The 26139-nt window shown below is 44.8% G+C and overlaps 1 protein-coding gene across 2 annotated transcripts; it reads left to right on the forward strand.

Annotated features, from left to right (window-relative positions):
- The first annotated feature begins 5639 nt into the window (after positions 1-5639).
- LOC149333245 (protein toll-like) lies at positions 5640-15826 on the forward strand. 2 transcript variants are annotated; one of them, XM_089558614.1, is made up of 6 exons: positions 5640-6919; positions 10222-11089; positions 12310-12878; positions 13046-13184; positions 13299-13623; positions 14612-15826. In XM_089558614.1, the coding sequence occupies exons 1-6, from the start codon at positions 6197-6199 to the stop codon at positions 14916-14918; spliced, it is 2931 nt and encodes a 976-aa protein (XP_089414740.1). In that variant the 5' UTR covers positions 5640-6196; the 3' UTR covers positions 14919-15826. The 2 variants fall into 2 exon arrangements, with proteins under 2 accessions (XP_089414740.1, XP_089414741.1); XM_089558615.1 differs by lacking the exon at positions 5640-6919 and having other exon boundaries at positions 10043-11089.
- Positions 15827-26139: the final 10313 nt, after the last annotated feature.

A 26139-nucleotide genomic window follows, 5' to 3' on the forward strand; every position in this document is an offset into this window, starting at 1 on the left:
AAACTTACGGTGCATTCATTACTCGGCCAAAATATTCAGAAAAGTGAGATGCGGGGAAAACACTACAGAGGGTAGCCTGGGGGAATAAATAGTTTGCATAGAAGGGCTTGACTTCTAAATAAAGCAAAGCGCTCTCTTTAACACGTTTTTCGTGTCGGAGGACATGATAATCATCTTTTATCTCAAACCCGCAAAAATAATTCGCGTATCGGCCCGCAGTGCTAGCCGAAGCGAGCACGACTAGTGTTGATTGTAGCGCTACCTGTCCACCAGCGCGAAGCGCAATCCCGCCAACAAGTTGCCGTAGCACTTAATATGGCAGGTAGAACAAAGAAAGTCTTCGTGACCACGCGTGGCGTCTACTAGTTCTTGGGTTCGTTGCAGGCTGTCTGCCGTTAGTGTAAGACATAAAACTCCTGACTGTAAAGAGATGGTACCTTATAGTTTTGCGTGATGCTGTCGGCATTCAAAAAAGGGCGCTTGCTTGTATTTATTATCATTATCAGCGAAGTGCACGCCAGAAGAAATGGGTGCGTTCATTACTGTATGGAGAAAATTCTCTATTTTACACAAACGAAGTGTGGGGGAGGAGGGGCCCGTTGATTACGACAGCATGCTCAATACGGGACTAAGCACAGGTAATACAAACAAAAATTAAATACAGAAATTCATTTAGCGCATTTGTAACAGTTGCAAAAAAATCATTAATAAAAAATTTGGGCTCACGGTGACGACTTTCATGTTAAAAATCCCAAATGCAGAGAAAAGTGGGAATTTGGTTTATGTTTCTTACTGCCGATTTGCAGTGGCAATCCAGCTCCCTAGTTCTAGCACGTCGTGAGGGCCACATGTAGTCGCCTGGAAAGATTAGCGTTACTGACCGGCGCCGGACAGCGTCGGGAGCTGCGGAACTTGAAAATTTTGAATTCTTAATCTACTTGTTCGCGTTCAAGAACTTGTACGCGCACGGGCGCCAAATTTCCGTTATACTATATATTAACGCGCTAGCGTTAAGGGCCCTGTGTCGCAGAAAAGCCGATGTCGCAGTCGGCGTCAGCAGCGCGGGCTGTGAGAGAAAAACCTCAGAAGCATTAATCGAACCAGGGAATCGAACCAGGGCCAGCGGAGTGCGAGACGAGCGCGCTAACTACACCGCCACGTCAGCTCTTCGTTTTCCTTTAATGATATTTATTCTACATGGTTATGTACAGAAAGGATATATACACATATATATGCGCATGTGCATACACACAAAAAAACTATTTTCGGAGCACCGAGGTCGGCGCTACGTGGCACAAACATGATAGAGCACATAACAAAACTAAAAGGCCGGCAACGATACAAAGCGCATCAGGAGAGGAAACCAATCCGGTAAAAAGTCCAATTCTTTGTAAATGTCCGTTACCTGCAGCAACAATCGCCTAAAATGAATTCTGGGCGAAACAACAGGTTCAACGCTGCTGTTTTGCATGCGCGTTTTCCAACGGCTATGAAGTCCAGTCAGAAGAATCGTATCATAGAGTTTGGAGTCAGGTTGGGAAACAACAAGGTAGTGCACACTGTAGGAATTTAAGATAAAATATTTTTGTACCGTCCTCTGCAACACATCGCAAAACAAAATCATGTCTTTGCATTCTATAAAACAATTTTATTCGCGGCAGCAGCGCGCAGCTGCTGCCGCGAATAAAAAAAGAAATAAAAAAGTGATGATAAATAAGAAAGCAAAAAAGAAGAAAAAAGTAAAATAAAAAATAACAAGGAAATAAAACATAAAAATAAATAAAGAAAAGCTGAGCATGGCGGCAATTGCACCACCTCGTTTCAAAGCGGGCGCTCCTATCCATCCATCCATCCATCCATCCACCCACCCACCCACCCACCCATCCATCCATCCATCCATCCATCCATCCATCCATCCATCCATCCATCCATCCATCCATCCATCCATCCATCAATCCATCCATCCATTTATCCATCCATCCATCCATACATACACACACACACACACACACACACACACACACACACACACACACACACACACACACACACACACACACACACATACATACATACATACATACATACATACATACATACATACATACATACATACATACATACACACATACATACATACATACATACATACATACATACATACATACATACATACATACATACATACATACATACATACATACATACATACATACATACATACATACATACATACATCCACCCACCCATCCACCCATCCATCCATCCATCCATCCATCCATCCATCCAGCGGTTATCCGCAACCTCGGCCGCCGGCTTTGGCCGCGTAGCTCGGAGCTTCTGGACAATCATCCGTTAGCGTCAGCCGCTCGTTTTGGCGACCGAGGCACGCATAAATCTCCCAGCACGTGAGGGCCCTCGTGTGGTGAGTATAATGCCATGTAAAACAAATGGGCATAACTTTGATAAACATAAGCTTTACTAAGAGCACTACCAAGACGCACCACCAGCCAAACCAGGCGCAGCCAGGGCTATTGCTTTCGCAACGGACCGGGCTTAACCAAGCTAAGCCTCTGCCAATTTTTTTCCTATCCGATTATTACAGCATTCTTGAAGGTCACCTTCATGACTATACTTCCGAACTTAGTAGTTTCTTCCAATTTTACTGAACGCCCCAGTTTACTAACCTTTATGCAGGAAGTTTATGCCTCCGTGCGTTTTTTTTACTTTTCGGTTCTCAAATGAGCACTTATATTCTCTTTCGCGCACGAAAGCATTTTTTTAGAAATTACACAGCGAAACTCTACTGTCAACACGTAGCTCGATAGTAAAAACATATTTGTTTCTTCCATAATCCACCCCGCCAGCTCGATCGTTTGGAATGAAGAAAGGCGCGTGTAGTGAATACGGTGTTGTCTTAGAAGGGTGCTTTAGAGACATGGACTGTGGTGTATATTAGTAATTATGAAAATAGAAATTACAGAAGTCGCGTTTAAGCTAGTGGCAAAGTACGTTCCCGCTTCTTTTCCTGTTCTCTTGGCGCGCACGCAGCGCCATCAGGCGGCGCCCACTAGAACTAGTCCCTCCTCCTCCTCGCTATGTACGCTACTACCCCAACAGATAGCGCGCGACGGCAGCGCCTCCTAAAGTCACTGGAACTCTGAAAGTACCCCAACCAGCAACGGGCAACAATGGGGTGTTGTTCACAGAGATGGTCCAGCGCGGCGAGTGCGTCGTCTGCTAGACGAAGAAAGTCTCCCTTGCGGCCGCCTTGCTCATCGGTTTTGCGCAAAAATTAATCAATTAAAGTATTCATGATTGAGAGCTTAGATGAGGTGAGGGTTTCGCAAGCTGTGAAACCGTCGCACGACATCGGCGCAGCCTCTCGTATTTTTGAGCCCACGGGTGTGAGCTAACAACGCAAGAAGCAGGCTTGTCCTATCGCTTCCGCGAGAGGCTCGCAAATGCATATTTTCGGGACCCGGAAAACTTCAAAGCCACCAGCGGGATATATCAAAACCTTTAGTTAATCGGTTCACATGGAGGAAGGTGCACAAAAAAATGGTAGGATGATTTATTAGTTAATTAGCGCCCTACATATCGAGAAAACAACAAAATAGCACGGAAGTAGATATAGTGAATGGAAGGGAAAACGCCGTGGACGGTAAAATAGCGAAAATAGGCAAAAGAATGAAATTAAAGTTTGAAATGAATTGAAATGTATTTGATGAGTGACAATAAATCGAAAAAAAATTGATCGGCATAGAGTAATTAGTTAATTAATTATTTGAGAGAACTATCGGACGGTTAAATAGACTGGACAGGGATATAGTAAGTGGACGGGAAAGCAACCACGGCGCCAATTTGAAAGGCCCAAATGGTTGATCGAGATATAAGAAGGTCTAATCAGTGCAAATATAACAATATTTTATGAAGGGATAATATATAGTTACGCGAATTCAGCATTTAAATTAACAAACAAAAAAAACAATAAATAGAGGCAAAGAGAGGCGACGACTGCCGATGAGGTGTCGCTGATTTCGCATTCTCCCAATGGGGCTCGCCGCAGTAATCTATAATTTCTTCAGGGTTCGACGTCCTAGCAATTATGATTGGTTCACATTCAGTACAAGCAAGATGTGTTTGCAGAGCAATGCAATATGGTCATATATAAATGAGTAGAGGGCGAGACTAGCCCAGTACCGTGTGCAGAACGCTTTGTAGTAGAAGTGTGAATGGTGAAGTAAAGGAAACGTACTAATAGCTTGTAGTCACCGTCTTGCAAACCCCAAGAATCTGTCCAGTAACTTCTCTGAGGTTTGTTATTGTTCTTGATAACAAGCTTCTAGGCCTTCTTTGGGATTGGTGATTACAAACATTCTGAAAGAAAGCTTTGACAGTTTGTGGCGAACCTCTGCCAGGCCAGTAGAAAAGTGCACCCAGACGGGGCATAAAAACGGTGGAGAGTTTGGCGCTTTTGCGATCAGTACTGTAAGAATTACTGGTTCAAACAATGTGCGGAAGGATGTGGACAGACGGTTAGCTCAGCAGGATTTCACTGTAATCACAGTGTACCTCAGCGGGGCACATTTGTGTGGAATTTGCCTAAGCCGCGATGAAGCTGATCAACCGAGTTCAGGAATTGAGCGAACATGTCTCACATCCAGATATATGCATAACTGGACGTAGAAAGTCGTGAGTGCGCGTTTAGTGCCGGAGATGTTGTCTCGCAAAAATGTGTTGGTTTTTGATTTCTTGAGGGAATGGAGACAAACTAGCGACGAAACCAAAATGATGAAAAACTTGTGTTTGCTGCTAGAAAATTAGTGCTACTGCTCACTTCTTGCGTTCGTAATCAGCATTAATAAAGAGGCGCTCAGGGTTCCCTGCTGCGTCCTAGCAGACAATGCCCTCAATGGTTTCTTGCCCATATTAGTCACGCAGAGAATGTATATAGTAACATATCCTGTTTTCGACTTTTCACTTTATAAAAAATATCCTCAAGACGGCCCCAAGTCTTGCAGCTGGTACTCTACAACGATATTCTTGCTCACCTCTGGCGGCGTATCTACTACTTTTCTAATTTACACAATAGCCATTCAGTGCTAAATGAACCACACACATTTTTATAGCTACATATTAATGAAGATTCACTCGCACTACGTACGCTCGTATTTTGGATAATTTTAGTGAAAGATAGCGAAGTCCCGGGGTTGCACAACATAAGGTCTTTGCAGAACCCCACATTCGCACGGGCAGACTAACTTAATTTTTAACAGTTTCATTGTGTAGTGCCCCAAACGCTTTCTATATTTACCCGCAAGCCTCCAGACCAATCCATTTCGCGTTCAGGGCCCATAGTGATCGTGACAACAGGAAAATGAAACTGTTTTGATTTCGTTTATAGTTTGCTCAAGACAGGCGTCACTTCGAAAAGAAAGCAAACAACTGCCTTTCTTAAGATAGCGAAGACCCGAAAGCAGCGGATACAGGATTTCCTCGAGCTCGTGGTATCTCTTTCGTAAGAAGCTCAGGACGTAGAAACGGTTCCCAGCCCTCCCTCACACCTCCTCTGCCTCGCATAACATCGTAACCTACGTGTCTCTGCGGCGCGCGTGATGTCTTCGCGCTAGGCGGGCCTCACAAAGAAGCACTGTCCCAAGTCGCCTCGCGCCATCAAACTCGAAAGGCCCAACTCCAAAGAGAGGGATATAAGTGTGAGTCTTATGGGACACCCTGTTTTGTGTAACTGGTACGCGCATTGTATGCAGAGTTCAGGCAGAGCAGATTCTTCCTACTTACCGGGACGGATAACTGTACAGAGGTGTCGCGCATACGTAGCTCCCCTGCAATTCGCTCTTTCTACGCGGACCCCAGCCTGTTAGAAAAAATATATATCTGAGCTTCTAAACTCCGACAGCAAAGTTTTGGTGGTTCGACCGCAAAAACAGGTAGGGACTTTGATGACTCTCGTCCGGACTACTCCTGTGGCACATCGTGAAGCTACTAGTTGCTGCGATACATACCTTCGTCGCCAAAGGATTAGCTGGCTTCTTGCTAGTGCCTTGACTAAGCTCTTCTCTTCGTGCTTGTGCCAGACGCCCATATTACGAATTTCCTTCTAGCCCGTAGGCATCCGTCAAAAGCTCAAGACATTAAACCACTCAGAATTACCTGGAAACATTCGTCGTCAAGAATGGCTACCATTCGCGTGGTTGCCCTAGTCTGCACTCTAGCCGTTTCATGCATTGCCGCATATCCTATGCCCAAGCTGCCCCATTATCGGAAGAAACTCATCAGTACCTGTCCGGTGCTCCAGACCTGCTTCTGCTCCACTTCGGGGGCCGGAGCTCGAGTGACATGTCGTGATTTGCCGAACGGTGCAAAAATCGAAGCAGACATGACCATGATGAAAGGCGTCACTATCAAAAGGCTCACAATTAGAAACGTCTCAGTCACCGATCTGCCAGCCGAGTGGTTTTCCAATCTGAAAATTTTTTATCTCAGTATCGTTCGTTGCCCTTTGCGCGACATCGGAGAAACTGCCATGAGTTCGGCTACCAAACTGTTCAAAATATACTTGAAAAAAACTACGCTGAACAATCTTCCAAACGGTTTGAGCGGTGCTAAGGGCTTGTATCATATCAAAGCAAGTGAAAATACCTTCAAAATTCTGGAGGGTTCTCTGTATTTGCCTGACTTATGTTCGTTGGACCTACGATACAACAGCATTGAAGACGTAGACGACCAATATCTGACTGGTTTTACCAAGCTGGAGGTCCTGTTGTTGTCGCACAACAAGATCCAGCACCTCTCGCCCATTCTCTTCAAGAAATCAAGAAATTTAAGAGACGTCCGACTAGCCAGAAACCGCATTACGGTAGTAAATTGCCTGTTTGACGGCTTGGATTACTTAGAGGTAAGCCGACTGATTTTTTTCTCATTATTTCTGGTATAGTGTATAGTGTGGAAATTTTATGTATAGTGTGGAAAGTTTTGTTATCTAATCTTACTCGGAGTTACAACGAGCTTGAATTCAGGACCCCACCGCGTCAGCTTCGAATGCAGCTTATTGCATAGTTTAGTGTGGGGCGCAGGAGAACTTTAGAAAACATCAGGTTTAAACAAGGGCTTAGTCAAGTACCCGCTCCGATACTCAGTGCTATCTTTATCATTTCTGGGAGGGACACTTTCTTGAAGGATTCCTTGGCACAGTGGCTAAGGATCAAACAGAATAAGTGGAGCGCTGCGCTTGATTAAGTATATCTTCTCTGTTCCTCTGGATCGGCCCACGACTGTGGTTCCATGAAATCACTGCTGTGCATAACATAAGAGCTCTGTACGTGGAACACAATTTGAAAATCAGCCTATACGCAGTTAGAGGGTACAACTAAGTAAACAATATTCAGCACAGTTAAACACCACTTTTGCCACGAAAGTAAAAAAAAATTCTATTCATATAAGCGCCGCCGAAAGTTTGTTGCACACAAAGTATGAATTGAAAAAGGAGTTTGCCCTTTGTCAGAAAAGTGACATAGTTATTTATAGTAAGAACGAAATAAATCGAACTATGTTGTTTACAAGTCTGGCAATCAAAGTGACTCAGGTCAGGTCAGGTCAAGCACTGACTTCCATCAATCAAATGATCAGGCGGACTTCCGTAAAGGATACTCGGAAATAGAGCATAGTCACAGTATCAATCAGTTGATAGAAAAATGCGCAGAATATAAGCAACCCCGATATATAGCTGTCATTGATTACGAAAAAGTATTTGACTCAGAGGAAACCTCCGCTGTCATGCAGGCATTGCGGAATCAGGGTGCAGAAGAGACTTGTAAAAATACTGGAAGATATATATAATGAGAGAACAGCTACTGTAGAATTCGATAAAGTCTGCAATAAAATTCTGGTGAGGAATGGCGTCAGGTGTTCCGAGGCCTAGAATGGGAAAGTTGGCGATAAGAGTTAGTGGAGAATACCTAAGCAATGTGCGATTCGCTGATGATATTGCCTTGATTAGTCATTCAGGACATGAACTGCAAAGCATGATCCGTGAGTTATACAGGCAGAGCAGAAAGGTAGGTCTAAAAATTGACATGCAGAAAACAAAAGTAACGTTCAACAGCCTTTAAAAGAAAGAGCAGTTCTCAATTCGTAGCTAAGTGCTGGAAGTGGCAAAAAATACGTCTACTTATGATCTGTATCAAGAGAGGAAAAAATCTGGAAAAATAAGAATCGGATGGAGCGCATATGGCAGATTTTCTCAGATTATGAATGGCAGTTTGCCAATGTCCATCAATAGAAAAGTGTAAGAGAGCTGTGTTCTACCGGTACTCACCAAGGGGCTGACACGTGGAGACTAGCGAAAAGGGCCCAGCTTAGGTTAAGGACAACGCATCGAGCTATGAAAACAAAAATGATAGGTGTTACGTTAAAAGAGACCCCTAGCGGGCAGGGTGGTTAAGGGAACAAACCCTAGTTAATGACGTCCTAGTCCAAATCAATAGTATGAAATGGGCTTGGGCACGGCGTGTAATGCGCAGTCGAGATAACCGCCGGACCTTAAGGATAACGGAGTGGATTCTAAGGGAAGGCAAGAGTAGCAAGGGGTGGCGGAAAGTTATGTGGTCTTTTCAGATTAAGAAGTTTGCCGCGCACGGTGGCAGCAACTTACGAAGGACAGGGTTAGCTGAATAATTGGAAAGACATGAGAGAGGCCTTTGCACTGACGTGAGCGTGGTTAGGTTGATGATGGTGATGGTCATAGTTAAAACCGGCTTCTCAATACTGTGCCTCAGAGGGTATGCACCCCTAGCATGCTAACGTGGAAAGATTTCGAGCCATGCTAAACAAATCTCAGTCAATGCTCTGGCGTGCTCGTCAGTGGACTTTAAAAAATCACAGTTTATTAAAATCAATGTTTAATCCTCTGTACCTCATATCCAAGCTAATGCGCAGATTCGGAACGTTAGCCGGCATGTACTGTGCCATGTTTTCGAGACCTTTGAGTGAGCCTGTTCTCTGGTTGAGGACTGCGTGACAAACAAGGCATGCCAAACTCGAAAGTCCTGCGCCAGCAGCGAAGCTGCATGCTTTTCTCCTTTGATTGATACCGTGACAGACGAATATTGTTGCACGACGTATTGCATGCTAAACTTGATGGACAAAAGTTCGTAGACACACACACGCGCGCGCGCACGCACGCACAGACGCACGCACGCACGGCAACGTGCGCTCACACACACACACGCACGCAGGCACACACACAGACTAGACTTCTTGATTTCAATTGTGACGTGACATTTTTGTTGGCAACGCAACTTTTATACTTCACACAAAATGTAACAGTAGGGAAGAACGAAACATTGTTATGGCAACGCTATAAATTTCTGCAAATAAATCGTATGCAACAAGAGACTCAAAAATATTAGTTCCGAAATTTCACAAAGTGTGATGTTCGAATCCCCGAAGAAGATAACATACGACGTTTTTGAACCCGATACGTTTTTCCATGATATGTAAACTTTTTGTTATGTCTTGTCTACTTTGACTAAGCTGCATGTCCGGAATTGCGGTGAACAGCTGTTTCAGGCCACATGTTTCAGTCTACAAGCAAGCCTGGCCCTTCTGAGTCGTGTTCTCCTTTTAAAACATTGACCGAGCCCGTGCACTACCCTAGAAGTGACCGCGGGTTTAGAAAAAAAGAAGCGAGTTCTATTATGGCGGTAGGCGATGGAAGTGAGCTCTTCCTCCTTCGATGGCGCATTTCCTGGGACGGCACTTGTTGTTCCATGCTATAGCTAAGGTAGGATATCGGCGGATCACACTTCATGGCTAAGGTATCTGGAGAGGAGTTTTCTTGTGGAGCCCGGGCTGGTTGGAGGTAGCCAAAGACAGGAGACATTTAAAGCGGAGGAATCATAGGGGAAACCTTCTTGCATTTACTGTGTTGGCTTCGAGACTCGGTAGTGTAAACATTTTGTATACGAGAGAAAATTCAACATATTGTAACGTAGAAAATCAGACAGCCATCTGGCACAAGTACTATCCGAACCGATTAAAGCTATTAGGTTATTTAATTCCAAGCAATATACGCGAGAAGCAAAAAAAAAACTACTATGCGTTACTTTGTTCCAATGTTTATTGCTTTGTTTTTCCGGCTTGGTGAAGTTGATTTCGGTGGCGTGCTGCTCTTGATTATTTCACTGAAATTCTTTTCAGAAAATCGACCTGGAGAGCAACTTAATAGCAGACATAAATGAACTTGCCAAATCAAGGATGCCAGGCCTCAAAGAAATCAAGCTCTCGCACAACAAGATTGACGTCGTACCTAAGTTCGTCTCATCAAATTCCGCTATTGAAGTGATCCTCATGAACGATAACCAGATACGCGTCATAGAGCCTACAGCTTTCAAAACTCTCAAAACGCTGCGTCGTCTGGATCTCAGCGAAAACAAGTTAAGTTACGTAAACTCGTCTGTTTTTAGCACTGAATCAAACTTGGAATTTCTAAACATGAAGGGAAATCAGCTGACGAGCGTGACAGAGATGTTCACGCACACACGGCGAATCAAGGAACTTAAATTATCTTCCAATCGCCTAACTCGCATCACCGATGCGCTTAGATATCTCGGAAGCTTAAAAAAGCTATCTCTCAGGAACAACCTCATCAGCCACGTTCCCGACGATAACTTCAAAGACAATACGGACCTTCTGGAGTTGCACCTGAGTGAAAACCACATTCAATGGGTTGGTAGGAACGCGTTCCGGGGGCTTGTAACTCTTCAAGGCCTGTATTTACGGAGCAATCGGTTGGTTTCTCTTAATGGTTCCGCGAGACATCTCGTAAATATGAAATACTTCGATGCCGCCCTCAATCGAATTCAGTACTTAGAAAGGGGTGAATTCGGACGAAACACGTTCCTCGCCTACATCTCCCTGATGGGAAACAACATCACCAGCGTGAAAGGCGCCTTCACAGGAACTGTGCACCTGAGGGGCCTCGGCCTCGCAGGAAATCAGATTGCTTTGCTTCGCCGGAGGGATTTTCCGCTAAGCATGAAAGCTGCACCAAACGTCACCCTGGACCGTAAGCTGTCACATTTTCTTACCTCTTTCTAAGTTGTGCTGTTTCTTTTATTGTTCGTAATTTACATCAATGATTTGCCCTATAATGTCGACTCAAAACTCACATTGTTTGCTAACGATTGCGTCGTATACCACACCATAATCAACCAACCTTGGCGTTAAACTTTTCTCAAGCTTTTAAACTCCGACAGATTTATAAAATCTGATTTTTAAAATCCGATTTCGAATAGATATTCACATCAAACAAAAAATTTGGGTCCTTTCCTCAGAATTGGCATTCCGATTCAACCTTGGAGCGCGAACAGAACATAATAAAAGTCATTCACATGTAATCTGCAGTATTAAGACTGAAGAAGGAGGTTGCGTTGCTGAGAAGGCAAAGGATTAAACGCAAACTTCAAATCACAAATTGAGCACTGATGAACGGGAAATCAGCCGAAAAGGGTCGAAAATCGGCACGCCCTTAAATTCAGAGCTCTGCCGCTCGTGCGCCTAGGATTCTACATTAACCTGAGTATGTAAGTATTGCAACTGGTATTGATATCTTCTAGTGCAAAAGTTTTGGTATTTTTGCACCTTGGTTCAGTTTATGGTTTATGCTCCAAAGTGACTCAGGTTATGAAGGCGCCGTAGTGAAGATCTCCGGAAATTTCGACCATAAAGGGTTCTTTATCGTGCACTGACATCGTACAATACACGGGCCTCGAGAATTTCGGGGACATCGAAATTCGGCCGTCGCGGCCGGGATCGAACCTACGTCTTTCTGGTGAGAAGCCGAGCGCAATAACCACTGAGCCATCATGGTGGCTTTCGCACCTCGGGTTCATAAGGCAGAACTATTTTAGGACAGGTAACACGTGGAGCAAAACGCGACGATGTGTCTTCTGGGGAAGCTGAATTAATGACAATGACATTAGTGGCGGTGACATAGAGATTCGCCATCTTTAACGCCGACGGTGGTGCCTTGTATGGCACTCGAGTGCTCTCGCTGATGACACATACAGCAGCCGGCTGCGTTCTAGCCAACATTAGGCTATGATGAAGGCGAAAGAAATCTCATCAACCACCATAACACAGCGCCGCTGAGTAGTAGTGCTGTTACTGCCAATCTAACACTCGAAGCTTTCATTTCTAGGAGAGGGGCAATAAAATGTTCATTAAACTAAAGCCTTTCATTTCTACCAGTATCATCGCTATATTTATTATGTTTCCTTGTTGCAGACAACCCTTTGCTATGTGACTGCAGATTGGCCTGGCTTGTACGGCGCAACAGTGAAGTGCGCTTAACGCGGAAACCGATGTGTCAGAGCCCACCGCGGATGAAAGGAATCTGGCTCCGCAGCTTGAGAGAGGCGAACTTGAACAAATGGCAGGATGACTGTGAGCAGGGTTGTAGCTGCACCTGCCGTGATGATGGATTCGGAAACCAAGACATCGTCGTGAACTGCTCGTCGGCGGGCCTGAACCGGTTGCCGAAAGTGTTGCCTGAAAACACGACTCATTTGGATCTGCGGGACAACCGCCTCGAAGAGCTTGATGCCTCTTTCAAAAACCTCGCTCCTCATGTGGAAGCGCTGTCTCTACAAAACAATCGGATTTCAAGCCTGAGTGCGAGCACCCTTCCCGGCGAAGTGCACTCACTCGATCTTAGAGGCAACAAGCTGAAGAAACTTCCGCATGGCCTGGTTTTGGAGCGCAACCTGACTTCTTTGTGGCTATCCGGAAATCCATACCACTGCGGATGTGATGATTATTCATTCAAGCAGTGGCTAGACGCTCACGACAATGTGGTAAGCCTATCCTCTGATCATATAGAGTAATCATGGAACGCGGGATCTTCAAAATTCCATAATCTGTCATTCTAAATTATTTGTATTTTTGCGATTAACCGGTTCTTTGCTGCATCTTGCACTTTTTTACTTCATCGGTTCTCTGTATCAACCTTTCTCTCTGACAGATTCGGGATTCCAGACTTATCACATGCGCAGAAAGCTTCAACGCATTTGTGTCAAACAGGGCAATCATCACCTTAGGGGAAAACCAACTTTGCCCTCCATCTTCTCCAGCATACCTGACGTACCTGCTGTACGCCTTCGGTGCGTGTAGAGCGGTGACGCATTTGTGGGCTTGAACCCTGTGTGGACTTTCTACATAGCTCTTGCGCCAGCAGTGCGCTACTGCAATACACCACCTTTCTTTGTCTTGCACAGTGATGCTGGCAGTCATCCTGACACTCTCAGCGGTGTACTTTTTCGGCGAACGCTACCTGAAGGACTGGCTGACCATGCGAGGTGTCTGCAGCTGGGTGAAGTGCATCAGGGAGGAAGACCTGGATGCAGAAAAGGTGTTTGACGTGTTCCTATCATACAGCAGCAAAGATGCAGGCTGGGTGCATGAGCAGCTGCTACTGGAACTAGACGCTGTCGGCTTATCCTACTGCACCTACGAGCGGAACTTCAAAGGCGGCTTCTTGCTGCAGGACATCATCCGCGACGCTGTCGCTTGCTCCAGGAGGACAGTGCTCCTCCTCACCCGGTAAACATGTTTTCTTTCATGCGCATAAGTTAGTGCACGGCTCTTACTCAATCCTAACCACTTCTCGGTCACCGCCTGCCGGAACCAAATAGTTCTGGGCAAAGAAAACCAATAAATAGAATGCATTCTTGGTCTCTTGATTTACAGGAATTCAAAGGTTATATGTCTTAATCTCTTTTCTGTTATCCCGAGAAATTTTTCTTTGAAAGCAATGGCCGCAGTGGAATGCTGTTGCTGACTAGCACTTTGCAATCGTCTGCATCGATGCGACGCCAAAGCTATGACCGATCTTTGAGGTCAAACACGTCCGGCCACTTTTGATTTCTTTAGGAGTTTGGACTTGGGCGGTTCTTGAAATCCAACTGAGGAGATTCATGACAATGGGAGTCTTTTCTACTGTACAGAAAAATTTGTCACGGCAACCCCTCCATGAAACGAAATTACTCTGACCTTTGCATACGCTTCCTCATGACATGGTTTCGACACCTCTCCAATTCCATGGTTAGGGACATTAAACCGCAGCAGGTAGCCATGCGTAGCTAAAAATACGACCCGAGGACAGGGTGTGTTCCTTAGAAGTAAGCTACATTCATTTTGATTGACCTAATTGATGGATGTACAAAATACTTCGCTAAAGGTCGCTAACCCACCCTTCGAATTTAGGAATAACGCGAGCTCTGAAACGTAACCCGCATGCAGGGAATAAATGCTGTTGGATTATTTCCCAATTGTTTAAGAAGAAAAGGCGAAGTTTACCGGTAAATGCAAATTTTGATCTCTTGCATTTGCCTGGGGACAATTAATGTAAATACATACATACAGCGTTTATTCTCAGATTGTGGATTATTTTGCATCTGCAAGGTGGTGAAAAGAAATTTATGAGGTGTTAGCACGCAGGTTTCAGGGATATTACTCTTGCCATCTTGGGTGACATAAACATGAATAAAGTTTCACGGCCAATGTTGCTAATGCGTTCTCACTGCTGCAGGAACTTCGTGGCAAGCGAGTGGTGTCGCTGGGAGTTCAGATTGGCGCATCAGAAAGCCCTGGAGGACAACGTCAACAGATTGATCATTGTGCTTGTCGACGAGGTTGCCCCTGGTTCTCTAGACGAAGACCTGCGCCTCTACATGCGGGCTGCGAATTACCTCCGTTGGGGAGAGCCGAACTTTTGGGACAGGCTCTACTGCTCGATGCCCAAGAAGGATGCCAATAAGAAGCTCATCAAGCAGAAGCCACCGCAGCCAGCTCTTGTCCAAATCGACTCTGTCGAACTTAAAGAGATCACACCTTAGAATCTTTATTTCGACTACATTTAGCATATCATTGAGACAGCAACACTGGTAAGCATTTGTTCAGGCGGAGTAGAGTGTTTCGTGCTCTGGAATGTTCCCCATAGTGTGGCTGTGTACTTCTTGTGGAACATAATAACTCTTGAACGAAAATGAGAACGTTTCCTAAAGATGTAGGGATTGCAAAGATGTAGAAACAGGATGTTTGCCACACTTCGAAAAAACTCGGGTAATAGCCACAATCAGAAACACGAGGCCCCGTGAAATAGTTGAGGCAATCACGATAGCGTCGTTAAAAGAAAAGTGCATTAGCCAGCCTTCAGTGTCGCTATCTCAGAAAGAACTCGCCTACCTGGGACAAAATTCGAGGCACTAGCATTTTAACTTCCCACCTTATGCAACCGTCTTTTTCCCGCCAACTTTATTCCGCTATTTGTTTACACAAGACTTAACCTTATGTTTCTGTGGGTTTTAACCTTTTAGCTGTTAGTTTTTTCCGCGATGTTTTCTTAATTTTAGCTGTTAGTATTTTTTGCCGTGTTACTTGTTGGCATTTTATCTTTTTCATTTCCATTGCCCTGTTAACTTTATTGCTTTTATCGCTTTTATTGGCTTTTGCCTTTTTGTTTTTATCGGTTTTTGTTATCAGTATCAATTTTCATCTTCACGAGGTCTGGCGTTTTTTTCCCTTGTTTTTTTTCCTGTTGTTTTTCTTGCCTCCATTGAAACTGGTCACCTTCACATGTTATATTAGTTAAGGTTTTTGGTTTGCTTGTGCCGCTTGTCTCATCATGACCTTGTAGATTTCACTTGTTCTTGCTTTCCCTGTGTGACACGCCTCCCTGACATGGCTGTATATATACGTTGCATCTTTACTTCCGAAATAAAGTTGTAAGTTCAGCGCTCCTGTCCGTCGTGTACCACCTTTTCTTGTCCGTTGTGTTTTGTGCGCTGGTTCCTTCAGAAGTTTCCTAAAGGCTATACTCATTACAGACTACTTCGTCTTGTGAAGGCCTCATAGCAATACAGAACGCACTCCAAATGAAGCGAAACAGTTTCAACGTGAATGATGGAGAATAAAATTGAGTAAGGAACCTCTTGACACCCAGCCGCCGCGGTGGCTCAGTGGTTATGGTGCTCGGCTGCTGACACAAAAGACGTGGGTTCGATCCCGGCCGCGGCGGTTGAATTTCTTTGGTGGAGAAATTCTAGAGGCCCGTGTACCTGCGATGTCAGTGCACGTTAAAGAACCCCAGGTGGTCGAAATTTCCGGAGCCCTCCACTGCGGCGTCTCTCATAGCCTTAGCCGCTTTGGGACGTTAAACCCCATAAACCAAACCAACCAAACCTCTTGACACACATCCACGCAAGAATATGTGGAAAAACGGGCGAGCAGCCTGAGCTGACTAGTCCGTTTCTTTCTGGGAAAATATGACAAGACACTTAGCGTGTGAGAAAGAGAAAGCGAACTTCAACGGCCACATCCTAATACTGGAAGAGAAATCTTGTGTTGAAATATATTTATGCTTCTAAAACTCGTATAGACAAATAATCTTAAGCTACCGTCCTATGCTTCGAAAAGAAGGACCACAATTTTAAACTTACGACCTTCTTTTTAAAGTCACGTAGCCCGTTATTCGTTCTTTGTCAGATCACAGTATGAATAGAATGCTTTACTACCATACGTTAACAATGTAATACGAAATTAAGCCTTTTTACACACATTAAGTGCATAATTTGTTGTTTTTATGTATGTAAAGGTGACCCCCTGCTTTAACGCCGATTGAAGAAGTAGGTACCAAATAAATGAAAAATAAGTCGTGAGACTGCGAATCTTTATGCAGAAGAGAAGTGAGGGGCGGGCAATCTGCGCAGAGCCAGCAACGAAGCGTATAAAATAAGAAGAATCCTAGGAAGCTCCCAAGGGTTTTTAGGGTACGTGGAGTTCCGAAATCTCGGACTGCAGCGATCTTCTGCGGATCCGGTCTGATATTATCCTTGTTGGCCAGGAAGGCAACAACTAGAGGTTGCCGGTTCCTAAAATGACAGTTTTTTTTTGTTCAAAAGGATTCCCGTTGAGCCGGTGCATTCAAGAACAATATGGTCTTTCATTGTGCTCTTGGAAGGTATTCCTGAAAATGATGACATCATCCAGGTAACACATGCATAATTTCCATTTAATCCATGAAGGACAGTGAACATTCAGGGGTGTTGTATATCCAAACAGCACCGCACTAAATTCGTACACACCATCTGGAGTTACGAAGCTGTTTTCTCACGGTCGGATGGATGCAAAATAATTTCCAATAACCACATCCCGAATCAATAGAGGAGAAATATGACGCCAAATACTGCACCGTCAATACGAGCTAAGGGGTACGCGTCTTTTTTTAGCGCATTTAAACGACTTCACTCAACGCATAATCTTTTTTTTTGCACTAGGATCATAGGTGGAGATCAAGGATTCGAAGATTCTCGAATGACTCCTCTCTGCAGTGTTTCGTGCAGCTGTTCTTGAATTATCTTGCGTTCTACCGGGGAGGCTCTGTAAGGTTTCTTGCGAATAGGGGCTCCGGTTCCTGTATTAATTTCATGCTGTAGTCGAGAGGCTGGGGAAATGGTTGCCCGATCCGTTGGAGGCAAAGTCGAACACTTGCGCACGATTCATGACAATTGCTTGCAGCGTACGCTGTTCACTAGACAGTAGCGGTTTGTTGACAACACGCTCAAACTCAGCACAATATTGACAGTTCCCTTTCGCAGCTCCTTTGCAATCAGAAATAGATTAAATGGTGTGGATCACATGGTTCTCAAATCTCGCGAGTCCTGAACCAGAAGGAAGACGAACAGGCTCCACTGACGCGTTTACAGTCCAGAGGTATGTGCGATCATCCATTGCATTCACGACGGCGCGTGGCACCAAAATATTTTTTTCCCGTTCGAGACATTTGGCTCGACGAGTAATAAGCTCGTGCCCACGAAATGATGGGATGATTTCACAGGCATAAATTTTGCCGTCACCGCAGGCAGCAGCGCATCTTCTCTCAGGGAGAGAACTCCTTCATGATGTTGGGACATATTATCCACTAACGTGTTGATAATGTCTGGCTTTCAACAAATTTTACCGGCACTGATGTCTAGTGTTTCACCACACTCGCGCAAAAAGTCAACACCCAAGATCACGTCATGTGCGGCGCGTCTCAATACAACGAATTCTGTTCTGCAGCACTTGTCACCAAGAGCAACTTAATATCAGCACAGACCAACCAGAACTAAACGTTCACCCATAAGTCCGCAGTAAACGTACTCATTCTGTCCCACATAAATATAACTTTCTGTCGAAGGCGGTTCTTAAATGAAAGGCTCATAACTGAAACAGGGGCACCAGTGTCAACCAAAGAATCCGTTTCAACATTATCTACACACACTGACGCTTTGTTCTTCAGCATGATGATGGGCAGAAGGTATCCACGAAGTTGACTGTCCGGTGACGTCATCTCCAACTGTCGCACAGCCTAGTTTCCCGGCGGTGGACAAACAAAGCGGCGACGTGGAGATGGCGACGAGCGTATATATCAATATTGACCAATAAATATTTGTTTACAATCTAAAGGAGCGACTACAAATTTAGATCTGCCTGGGTCACTGGAAGGTTTTGCCGGGTAGATAACAGCATGACTCGAGGAAAAAATTCAAACATACAAAAAAAGAATTATATCTTATAATTTATAATTAGGAGAATTTGGACTTGAAGATTTTCAAAAGAGAGGGTGTTGTTTCTCTGCGTGCGTTAAAAGAAACCATTTCAATAAAAAGCTTTTTTAGTAACTTGCTAAAGAAATTGGTTCAAATTTTAGAGGCTGGCAAGTTCATCGCATCTGGTTCACACTTTTTGCACCAGAAACCATTCTAGTGGTCGGATATGTCGGCCAGGTCTATAAGGGAAACAGTATTTATTACAGGATTTCAATTCAATGGTTTTAATAAAGGCCAAGACAATGGCATTCGCCGTATTCAGAGAGAGCTTACAATTATATCTATTGGTAGAATGTAAGAGAGAGAACTGAGAATATTTATTAAATTTCAGTCCACTTAGTGGATTGCCGGTTCGGTTGCGCAACCACTAATCGATTCTATTAAAATCGAAGAATAAAGATTACGCACGTTTCTGAAGCCCACCATAGAAGAGGAACTATGCTTTTCTGTTAATATAGCAACAGCAGCCGGGACAGCCTTCCCTAAAGGTATTTGCCGCTTTCTTTACATCAGAGTGTGACTAGAGCTTTTTACTAATAAAGCTGCAATTTTTGTGCCAAGATAATGTTATTGATAAATGACAGCCCAGAAAATGAACAGAAGTGAAAGAGCGGCCTCAGTACGCTTGGCAATGTTCCGACAGGATGACTTGTCTTCGTGCGGGCTAGTGTGGTCATCATTGGTAAGGGTTCATATTTTGCGTTCATATCGAGGGAGAGGATAGAAAATTGGAGAACCCGAATTTGAATGATAGTTGGCCAGGTAAGAGGGCTGGGAGATGTACCACGATGAAGAGGAAGTGTGGTTGACCTCGAAAGACTACTGTTAAGAAACACAGTGGCATAAGGCAGCCAATTACGGGAAAGTTGAAAAAAAAGGAGGTGTCAAGGAGAGAGAGAGAGGAAGCCCGTCACCACAAAAAGGCATGAGAAATATCCCGGAACACCGGAAAAATGAAGAAAGGCAAAAAGAGAAGGTGCAGCCAGTGGGGAAGCAAAAGCTCACTGAAATTCCTCAGCAGCAAGCGTGCACAATGGAAGGAAAAAATCAAGATAGCACGAAAAAAAACGGACTAAACTGATAAAGTTCTGATATAAAATACGGGGAAGGCAGCAGTAACAAACTTGGACGTCCTCTTGACCCCGGTTGATTTTTGTTTTGTACTGTCAAGAATACCTTGTTCCTGCATAATGTCAGAAATACAATTGCAAGGCAAAGATATCTTACTGCCTCCATGTTTGGGCATACCCTTGCCACTGCTAGGCTGTCAAAGTGAGAACCTACGGACAAAAAACTATAACGAATAGCCCACCAGTAATTTTTCATGCTCGCAAATAAATCCCGACACAGGTGAGAAGTTTTTAAAGAAGTACATCTAGATACTGCAACGTCATGAGTAGTAGACGGGAATAAAGATACTTATGAGGAAAGCGTTCGTACAGTTCAAGGACAAGAAAAGGAAGCCAGACTTACGGCGACTGGAATAACAACTACGGTTTACTGAAGAAAACCAGTTTCCCAGCGAGGCTAATAGATCAGACACAGTAGCAGTCAGCACCAAACATCCGACAATAGCATATGGAAGATGAACAACGAATTCATTGCAGGTGGTATAAAAGTTTACTAGAGCAAGGTGTCGGCCTAGTTGTTACTGCGTAGCGCAAGAAAACAGCGCGTAGAACGAGGACAGGGACAAAAAGGCGTACACGAGTGGTGAATAAAAAAAAAATTGTTAACAACTTTGTTGTTAGCGCACCAGTACGTATTCTTCTTCGTGTGTCTTCGTTACACGCGCTGTTTTGTCTCGGTGTGATATAATAGCGCACATTTTTTTTTCGAGCAAGCAGAGCGGAGATAGTTGAATGCAATCGCACCATGCATCCTGATGTAGCCAGCTTCGAGAATTTTCCGCTGTTCTTTGCCCGTGCCACGGAATTTCAGATTGCTGAACATCGGGTAGTGCCGCACTCATGGCAATGACGGGACAAGTTTGGTCCATCAGTAGAAGCGAAGGAAGCCTGGTGTTCTCGCAGCCTGTCATTGATGCATACGCTTGTTTGGCCGATGCGAACCTTTTCGCTTGTAAAAGGAGCCTTATCATTCCACCAGTGCGGCATGTCTTGAGAAAGTTCTCATGCTGCGTCCTACACGCAGGATTCTTTCACCTGCCGCGCAAAATCCAATCTGCCTCACCGCAGATGATGAAGTTGATGAAGACGGCGATGTGCAATGAACAGCGCCAGAGTGTGGTGCAGGTTAACACGAGGCGTGATCGGCTGCAGCGATAGCTTAATGCGGCCTTGCAGTGGCCAGAGAGCGGCAGCCAAGACGTGGTCAGGGAACCCTGCTTTACTCAGTCTGTTCACCTCGCCCTGGAAGCTTGTCCGCACCATGGGAGAGCACGATTTGAGGAGTGCTGATTCCATAGAAAGGGTGGCGATAGCCCTCTTAACAGTTTTGGATTGAGCCGAATCATACGGTATGTAGAGGGCGTGTTGGAGAGGGAAAAGGAGGTTGGTTACGCCTTCTCTATAGATGTTTTAGATCTTTTTTACTCTGTGCCCCATAGCGACCGGTTCATTGCTGTTCGACAATGTATTGAAGCAAGCGGCACTATTGCATTTCAAAATAAGGCAAGAGTGAGTGTAGATAATTTATGTATCTTTTAGAGTTTTATATTAAGTCAACCTTCATCCAGTTTGACAACCCGCGGTTCCTGCAATGGCAGGGCATTTGCATCGGCTCATGGGTCGCGCCAGTTTTATGTAACATTTTTCTCGCATTCATTGACAACATTGTGGCAGCACTAAATGACGACGGAACTGTCCTAATGATTTTTAGACATGTTGATGATTTTTCAGTGATTTTAAAGAGACATGACACAGGCCGCTATGAGGAGACTGCCATGAAAATTTTAGAAATGTTCGCAAACATGGGAAGGGGCTCGCTTTCACATTTGAGCTTCCTGAGCAGTACCGCCTCCAGTAAGTTTTTTGACCTTCATATTAAGCTGAGAGACTGAAGTGTTTGCTGGCGCTACGTGCCCAGGGAAAAGAAAGATTTCTTACCGTCTGATTCGGCTCAATCCAAAACTGTTAAGAGGGTTATCGCCACCATTTCTATGGAATGAGCACTCTTCAAGTCGCGCTCTCACATGATGCGGGCGAGCTTCCAGGGCGAGGTGAACAGACTGCGTAAAGCAGGGTTCCCTGACCACGTCTTGGCTGCTGTAACCGAGGCACTGCTGCAGAAAATTAAGGGAAACCTAAAAGGGCAACAGCGGAAAGAACCTTTCGGTGAAGCCAAACCAGTGATGATACCGTATATGCACAAGGTGTCCCACAATTTAAAATGAGTTGGCAACAAGTACGGAGTCCCCATGGTCTTCCCCACCCCCTGCAAATTCGCCAAGACGGGCTCCAAGACTAGCAGCGGTGCTAAACGAACATTTGGATGTGGTAAGAAACACTCAAAGCCCTACGTAAGGTGTGTCACGGGAGTGGTCTACGAGATCCCCCTTACATGTGGCAAGGTGTACGTCGGTCAGACTTACGGGGTTTAAAAGGGGGAGAAAAACACGTTCTCCCCGCTTAAGCGCGGCTGACTCAGTTCAAAACCGCGCGGACCCCACCCCGTGGTCGCGTACGCTACTGAGCGCACGCCGACCACGGCGGGCCGTGCTCTGCGGGAACAAAGGAACGACACAGTGGCTGACACAAACAAGGCATTTATTGCTATAGCAACAATAACGCCAGCTAGCAACAAAATACACTGAGGAATCTAGGATGTCCGACCCACCAGCACGGCTACGAGCGAACGTCCGCACACGGTAGGGCAGAGGGATAAACTCCGAGGTCGAGCGGGACGGGCTCGGCGGGAGTAAGTTCCGACCAAGAGGCGCCCGTCGACGAAGAGCGAAGCTGCGAGCGAAACGTCCGTTCGCTTCCCGGTGCCGAGGGAGAAGAGACCCTGTAGCTCCCCGCGAGCGCGCAGCAAAACGCCATCCGTGGCGCTGGTGTCGCTGCGACGCGAGCGCCCTCCCCTGTTAGTGGAAAGTCACCGAACCGAGAGGAGTGCTTTGCGGAGGAGCTAACCACAGGGAACTAGCGCGTTGAGGGAAAGCGATCGCAGGGGACGAAAGCGTCCCCACAGACTGGACGCTGCGTCAACGAGCGTGCCGGGGAACATAGAAGGTCGTTAGGGAACGCATCAGATTCGTTCGAGAACCTACCCGCCCATTGCCGCTCTTGCATTGATGAAAATAAAAAGCACTGTGCACCACGACTTGAAGAGATTAAAATTCTAACCAGAAGTAAGGATAGATTAGCTCCCGAGCTCTCAGAAGCCTTTTTTTATCAAAGAGAGGGGTGGCATGTGCGTCAGCACCCCTTCTATCTCCCTACGATTAAGTGAGCACAGATTGTTAAAAAATACGCGATTATGAGAAATTATTGTCTGTGTGTGTGCGTGTGCGTGCGTGCGTGTGTGCGTATGCATGTGTGTGTGTGCGTGCGTGAGTGCGTGTCCGTGTGTGTGTGTGTGTGTGTGTGTGTGTGTGTGTGTGTGTGTGTGTGTGTGCATGTGCGTGTGCGTGTGTGTGTGTGTGTGTGTGTGTCTGTGTGTGTGTGTGTCTGTCTGTCTGTGTGTGTGTGTGTGTCTTTCTGTCTGTGTGTGTGCGTGCGTGCGTGCGTGTGTGTGTGTGCGTGTGTGTGTGTGTGTGCGTGCGTGTGCGTGCGCGCGTGCGCGTCTGTGTGTGTGTGTGTGTGTGTTTGTGTGTGTGTGTGTGTGTGTGTGTGTGTGTGGTGTGTGTGTGTGTGTGTAAAAAATGCGCATGCGTTCACATTCTTCGCGCGATGTGTATGCAACATGTGGCTTTCAACAAACTTAGTTGGAGTCAGCGCCCGTCCTGTCTGTGTTTCTGTGTGGTTTGTGTACAATTTAGCGCTGTTTTTACTTTCCTGAACACAATTAGGCGGAAGCATGCTAACTTTTTTCATCTATCGGCCAATGAATGGCCGGCATTGATTGAACCCAGATCAGCGCGAGCAGGAAAATTACATTTGTTATTTTGCGGTGTGCTGCGGCAGAAACAAAAAAATATTTCCGTTGACGACTTCTGGTATGTTCATAGGATGAAAAGTGTGTATACTTTTGATTCCTGTTATATTTTGGCGAGGACAGACGTATCTCCGTTAAGAAACCACACAGCTGTATTTCTTACGCCACCGGATCTCCAAAGCAAGCGGATGCAGGACTTCCTTCGACTTCAACACATCTCCTTCGAATGCGGCGGAGCACGTCAAACTTTCTCCAACTCCCTCACAGTTCCCCGCTCCTCTTTTAATCTTTCTCTGCATGCTCGCAATAACACTTATCTGCTCTTCCTGTCTATCACGTGTGTGGGCGTAGCGTCTGAGGAGTTAGATTTCGGCAACCGGGTCCCAGTAGTGTTCTTCGAGACCGTCCCTTATAAAAATGGTCTATAGACTTTCTATAGACTTTTTATAGACTCTATAGACATCCTATAGACTTTTACTTTTGTCTATAGACAGTCTATAGAAAATCTATAGACTAAAGTCTATAGCTGTCTCAATTTCCTTTTGTCCATAGACTATCTATAGACTCTCTATAGACTAAAGTCTATAGCAGCCTCAATTTCCTTTAGTCTATAGACGGTCTATAGATTCTCTATAGACTTAAGTCTATAACTACCTCAATTTCCTTTTGTCTATAGACGGTCTATAGACTATCTATAGACTAAGGTCTATAGCTGTCTCAATTTCCTTTCGTCTATAGACGGTCTATAGACTCCCTATAGACTAAGGTCTATAGCTGTCTCAATTTCCTTTCGTCTATAGACGGTCTATAGACTCTCTATAGACTTAGGTCTATAACTACCTCAATTTCCTTTCGTCTATAGACAGTCTATAGACTCGCTATAGCCTAAGGTCTATAGCTGCCTCAATTTCTTTTTGTCTATAGACTCTCTATAGACTAAAGTCTATAATTGCTTCAATTTCCTTTTGTCTATAGACGGTCTATAGACTCGATATAGACTAAGGTCTATAGCTGTCACAATCTCCTTTCGTCTATAGACAGTCTATAGACTCGCTATAGCCTAAGGTCTATAGCTGCCTCAATTTCCTTTTGTCTATAGACGGTCTATAGACTCGATATAGACTAAGGTCTATAGCTGTCACAATCTCCTTTTGTCTATAGACGGTCTATAGACTCTCTATAGACCAAGGTCTGTAGTTGCCTCAATTTCTTTTTGTCTATAGACGTTCTATAGACTACAGTCTATAGCTAGCTCAATTTTCTTTCGTCTATAGATGGTCTATAGACTGTCTATTGACTAAGGTCTATAGCCTCAATTTGCTTTCGTCTGTAGACGGTCTATAGACTCTCTATAGACTACGGTCTATAGCTGCTTCAATTTCCTTTCGTCTATAGTCGGTCTATAGACTCTCTATAGACTACAGTCTACAAATATCTCAATTTCCTTTCGTCTATGCACTGTACACTAGAGATAGTCTGCTGTCTATAGACCAGTCTATAACAATCCTAATTTTATCTAACAATGTTCGATACACTGACTTTCGACTAAGTATAGAACAATGCCAATTTATTTTTGCACTGTATGCTGCGGGGACCTGCATCTGGTGATCGCAACTATGTCGGGAGTACTCCACCTCCTTCGCTATTACGGAAATTAAAAAAAGTATTGCGTGAGGACATTACAACACCCACCTGTATATTTTCAGGAGCCTTGACAAGCTCCTTTTCGTTATATCGTGACGTATATTGTCAATACAGTTAAATATTTAATGCTAACAAGTAAGCCGCGGAAAGGCAGCCGTTCTTGAAGTAAAGGCGCCGCAAACTGTACTACATCGAATGAATACGCTGTCCCTTAAAGGAATCGCTCGACACAGTTCCATTCCATCTTTCGATCGTTACTGTCCAACGCGCTGAAATCAGACACATTTCATCAACGCTTCTACATTTCTCTTTAAAACGTCCTGAAAATAAAGGGGGAAAGACGGGTGTGAGAATTCAAGGAAGCGCCCATCGCTTAGAAACACCTCAGAATAGTCTCAAAGAGCCTGGTCCTGTGTGCGATTAACATCTCCCATTTATACCTTTGCAGTTTGTATTCACGTGAATAAGTTCACCGAAGCAACAATCAGAAAGCCAGTATTTTTTCGTTCCTACCCTTGCACCTGTTGCTTCGGAGCCGATGACACGCTGATGTCGAGCATATCAGTTTTCTAAACACGAACACATGCAAAAAAGACGTTATGCTATGCAACATTATAATTATTATTTGAGAATTGTACCACATACTATTCGGTGGGAGATGCGGCGCGTATACAGTCAAGCAGTTAGATTTCGGTTCTCTTTTCACGAAAACAATATGGTTTTTAGAGGGTATGCGAAGAATTCACGCTTATAAACCAGTTACCTT

This window comes from Amblyomma mixtum, chromosome 8 (assembly GCF_055824585.1).
Source record: "Amblyomma mixtum isolate Tamu chromosome 8, ASM5582458v1, whole genome shotgun sequence".
Taxonomy (NCBI): domain Eukaryota; kingdom Metazoa; phylum Arthropoda; class Arachnida; order Ixodida; family Ixodidae; genus Amblyomma; species Amblyomma mixtum.

Bases quoted from the DNA above. Each gene is read 5' to 3' on its own strand.
- LOC149333245 (XM_089558614.1), top strand. From the start codon at position 6,197: ATGGCTACCATTCGCGTGGTTGCCCTAGTCTGCACTCTAGCCGTTTCA. The intron at 11,090-12,309 runs GTAAGCTGTCAC...TCCTTGTTGCAG, and splicing joins ACCAAACGTCACCCTGGACC to ACAACCCTTTGCTATGTGAC. The intron at 12,879-13,045 runs GTAAGCCTATCC...TCTCTCTGACAG, and splicing joins TAGACGCTCACGACAATGTG to ATTCGGGATTCCAGACTTAT.